The 4,805-nt window shown below is 43.3% G+C and overlaps 1 protein-coding gene across 1 annotated transcript; it reads right to left on the minus strand.

Annotated features, from left to right (window-relative positions):
- Nucleotides 1–330: 330 nt before the first annotated feature.
- Tsp_12409 (putative integrase core domain protein) lies at nucleotides 331–4,080 on the minus strand. Its single transcript, XM_003370148.1, has one exon. It carries the CDS (start codon nucleotides 4,078–4,080, stop codon nucleotides 331–333), a length of 3,750 nt encoding a protein of 1,249 aa, XP_003370196.1.
- Between the last annotated feature and the right edge of the window lie 725 nt (nucleotides 4,081–4,805).

A 4,805-nucleotide genomic window follows, 5' to 3' on the forward strand; every position in this document is an offset into this window, starting at 1 on the left:
CCAAGTGGTGGCTTGTATTATATTTTTATTCTATTTTGTTGTGTTGTATTGTACTATATTACATTTGTATTGTATTTGTTGAGGTTTGCTGAGTTTGATCTGTATTATCACGTAAATCGAGACAACAGATGTAAGATCAAATGACACAAACACAGTTGCTAGAGAAAGGAGTCAAAGAAGCACAACAAACAAAGTGACGGAACAAAGTTTATTAAAACACAAGGTATATATGCAAACACACACACACGGACTATGTATGCATCTATCCGTTACTACAGTATATTGAATATCAGGTTTCAACATGAATTGTTCCTTTCATCAACACTTCCTCTAACAATTCATGTGCTCAGAAACAATTCCTAATTGCTGACGCAAATTTTGAAAACGAGTCTTTGGCAGAGCTTTCGTCAATATGTCGGCCTTCTGGTTTTCACTATCGATGTGCTGGATGTCGATTTTGCCCTCATTATATTTTTCACGAACGAAGTGAAATCGCACATCAATGTGCTTCGAACGTTTGTGGAACTCTGGATTCTTGGAGAGCTTGACGGCTCCCATGTTGTCCACAAACAGTATCGGCTTTTGTTTCACTTCTGTGACTTCAGCAAATAGTGTCATCAGCCACATCATGTCTTTAGCGGCTTCACTAGCAGCGACATATTCTGCCTCCGTTGTTGACAATGCAACGCTTCTCTGCTTTTGACTATGCCACAACACGGCTCCTCCTGCACACATGCAGACAACGCCAGTACGTGAACGTCGAGTCGTGACGTCACCTGCGTAATCTGCATCTGAGTAGCCTTTCAGAAATCCTTCTCCTTTTGCCTGGTACAACAGACCATAATCAGCGGTTCCGCGAAGGTATCTGAAAATTCTTTTGACTGCCTGCCAAGCTTTGATGGTCGGCTTGTCCATCACTTGTGATACAGTACTAACAGCGTAGGCAATGTCAGGTCTCGTTGCTGTCATCAAGAACATGAGAGCTCCCACAGCTTCACGATATGGAATATCTGAACTTAGATGTTCTTCCCTTTCTTCCATTGAAACATTAATTTCAGCCGGTGTCGAGACGGCATTTGCTTCGTCTAGACGGAAGCGTTTCAATATATGACGAATATACGCTTGTTGACCAGCAAAAATTGACCCATCGCTAAGCACTTTGATTCCCATACCAAGAAAGGTGTCCAGGGGTCCTTGCTTTATTTGGAACTCCTTTTTCATCACTGCAAGGAATTGTTCCATCTCGTCGGTGTCAGAACCAGCCACTATTCCATCATCAACATAAATCGCCACAAGCAGTTTTGATCTTTCTTTCATGCGAGCAAACAGACAGGGGTCTGCTGTGCTCTGTTTCAGACCTTGTTTTCTCAGGAACTCCACCAATCTCAGGTTCCAACAGCGAGGAGCTTGCTTTAAGCCATACAAACTACGGTTCAGTTTGTAAACTTGATTCGTACCATTTTCGAATCCTTCCGGTTGCTTCACGTACACTTCTTCCTTCAGCGCACCATACAGAAATGCAGTCTTTACATCAAACTGTTGAAGCTTCAACCTTTCCACTGCGGCGATGCTTAGGAGTGCACGTACAGTATCAAAACGAGCCACCGGGCTGAAGGTCTCATCATAGTCAATGCCGGGTCTTTGCATGTAACCTTTAGCAACCAGACGTGCTTTATATCTGGCTACACTTCCATCAGCTTTTGTTTTGATGCGCAAAACCCATCGACTGTCCAAGACTTTCTTTCCAGACGGGGGATCTACTAATGTCCACACTGAGTTCTCCTCGAGGGAATGCAGTTCTTCTTCCATGGCCTTTCGCCAATCTGCAGCATCAACAGATTGCATTGCCTCATGAAATGATGATGGAGGTGGTGTCTGAACTGTTAGCACGTAGTCAGAAAGATAATTCGGCATCTTTCTGACCCGTTTGCTGCTAAGTGCGTCTTCCTCTTGCTCCATTTTCGTCTCGACTTCACATTCCGCTTCTTTTGATGTCCACTGAGAATTCAATTCCAGTCTCAGTTCTTCTGCATCAGGATCATCTTCCTCTTCATTCTTCTCAGACGAATCTGCTTTAACGGACATCTTTGATGACAAAAGGATCTCCTCTGGCTTAAACAAGATATCCCGACTGGTAACAATCTGATTGATGTCTGGCAACCAGATTCTATAACCATCCTTCTCATCACAGTATCCCATAAACCGTCCAGCAACTGATTTCTTTTCCCATTTCCGCCGACGTTGCTTGGGAACGTGTACAAAACATTCAGTTCCAAAAACGTGGAAATGATCAATGGACACGGGATCTCGTTTGAACCACAGTTCTATTGGAGATTTCCCTTTCACGGTCGTGGGACCAGTTCGGTTCAGTACATAACAAGCTGTGTTCACTGCTTCAGCCCACAGATAAAGTGGAAGATCTTTTGAATGGAGCATGGATCTACCGGTTTCAACCAGTATCCTGTTCTCACGCTCTGCCACTCCATTCTGTTCCGGCGTATAAGGCATAGCGGTACGCATAGCAACCCCTCGACGCTGCAGAATATCCTTTACATGAGCGTTGTTGAACTCAAGTCCACCATCGCTCAAAATGCACTCCACTGTGTTTCCAGCTGTGCGTGACTCATTAAGGAAGGTTTCAAGGCACTGAGCCACATCATCTTTTCTCTTCAAAAAGAAAACTCGACGGTAACGTGAGAAATCATCTTTGAAAACGAGGAAGTACTTTGACCCACCCAAAGAAGTCACATGCATGGGTCCGCACAGGTCAACGTGTATCAATTTGCCTGGAGCCCTTGGCCTGTACTTCCGTGACTGAAAGCTTTCACGATGATGCTTCCCCAAAACACAACCAGTGCAGAACTGCTCTTGGGCATGCACTTTGATGCCATGGTTGTTCAGCACTTGCTGCACGTGTCGTTTATTTTGATGGCATAGCCTCTCATGCCACAATTGCAGCGAAGCATTCGCGGTACTCATATGTACGTATGCAGGCTTCTCCGGAATGCAGACTCGCATATGCAGCTCATAAACCCCATTCAGGTTACGCACACCAGACAGCTTCACGCAGCCATTTTTGCGAAAGGTACATCCAGCCGCGTTTGCAGTGAAGTTGAAACCTTTTTCCGTGGCTTTTCCAATAGAGAACAAGTTCAATCCTAGCTTGGGCACATACCAGACATCTTCCATCCTGTTCAGTATCCATTTTCCTTTAATGAACACCTTAAAGTTTACAGTTCCGTGGCCATAGGCAGGTATGGCATCGCCGTTTCCGACTTTCACATTCACAGGCTTTGGAAATGTCACAAAGTCCGACAAGTATTCCTTGTTACGTGTCATATGCTGTGAGGCACCAGAGTCGGGTAGCCACATTCTACAGGTGTTTCTGTTGTCCTCAGCGTGGTAACAGAAGAAACTCTCGCCACCAAACGACTGCTGTGACTGCCCCGCATTCCTCACTGTCTTCATCGTACAATTTTTGGCGAGGTGTCCAATACGATGACATTTGAAACACTTTCTTCTGTCCTTTTTGACACTTTCTTTGGTATTTGTTTTCACCGTCAACGCAACTGATGAGTCGGTCGTCTTTTCAGGGAGTCGCATCTCGATTAGCCGTAGGCGCTCTATCAACAAATTAACAGAGCGTTCGCCAACAGGCACGCTTTCCCAAACGGTTTTAAACTCAAAGTAGTCTTGAGGCAGCGTTGACATAATTCTGCTCATTAACAGCAGATCAGGTAATTGAGTGCCAGTCAGTCTTTCCAGTTCATCATTCAAATCTGAGAAAAGCTTCTGTAGTCTGGCGACATACCTTGCCATGTCTTCCGTTTCAGCTTTTGCACACTTGAAGAACTCTTCCATCAATCTATCCACACGTTGACCACTGCTTTGTTCATACACAGCGGTCAGCTTCTGCCAAATTTCCGCTGAAGATTTAGATGTGGCCGTCAGCTCAACATTGGCATCATTCATTGAACTGACAAGAATAAGCTGGGCAAGAGTATCTTCCTTTTCAAAAGCCTTCAGTGCCTCTTCATGCTTTTTCAAATTCTCAGCATTACTGCCAGCAGGTGGCGCCATCGGGGCTACCTTCTTACCAGTAGCGACTTCAAGAACAGCATGATGACGCAACACAAGCTGAATTTGCCTTTTCCAGCGACTCCAGTTACTTGCACTTTCAAGTTTGTCAACTTGTAACTTGAAATCCATCATACAGTTATCTCAACGATTTACCATTCAGATCTTCAGCGCAGATGCTACGTGGTCTGGGCCCATAACCTGTTGAGGTTTGCTGAGTTTGATCTGTATTATCACGTAAATCGAGACAACAGATGTAAGATCAAATGACACAAACACAGTTGCTAGAGAAAGGAGTCAAAGAAGCACAACAAACAAAGTGACGGAACAAAGTTTATTAAAACACAAGGTATATATGCAAACACACACACACGGACTATGTATGCATCTATCCGTTACTACAGTATATTGAATATCAGGTTTCAACATGAATTGTTCCTTTCATCAACAGTATTGTATTATACTCGTATTTAAAAGTATAAACTTCACTAATAATATATTGGAAAAACAAAATTTCAATGAATGATAAAACTTATAAATCTTGATTGAAACAATTCCCAAATAAGGAATAATTTCATTATTAATGTTACGTCACCACTATTAAAGTTACGTAATCCCTAAATGGAATATTTTGAACCAATGAATGAAGTAATATTACAGCTATCACCACTGAGAGTTTGAATCATTGAGCATTAGATAAGGAAACTAATAGACGACGATTGGAGGGT

This window comes from Trichinella spiralis (assembly GCF_000181795.1).
Source record: "Trichinella spiralis strain ISS 195 chromosome Unknown Scfld1086, whole genome shotgun sequence".
In the NCBI taxonomy this organism is placed as follows: Eukaryota; Metazoa; Nematoda; class Enoplea; order Trichinellida; family Trichinellidae; genus Trichinella; species Trichinella spiralis.

What these genes read in the sequence shown, in the direction of transcription:
- Tsp_12409 (XM_003370148.1), bottom strand. Translation starts at nt 4,080, where the DNA reads ATGGCGCCACCTGCTGGCAGTAATGCTGAGAATTTGAAAAAGCATGAA.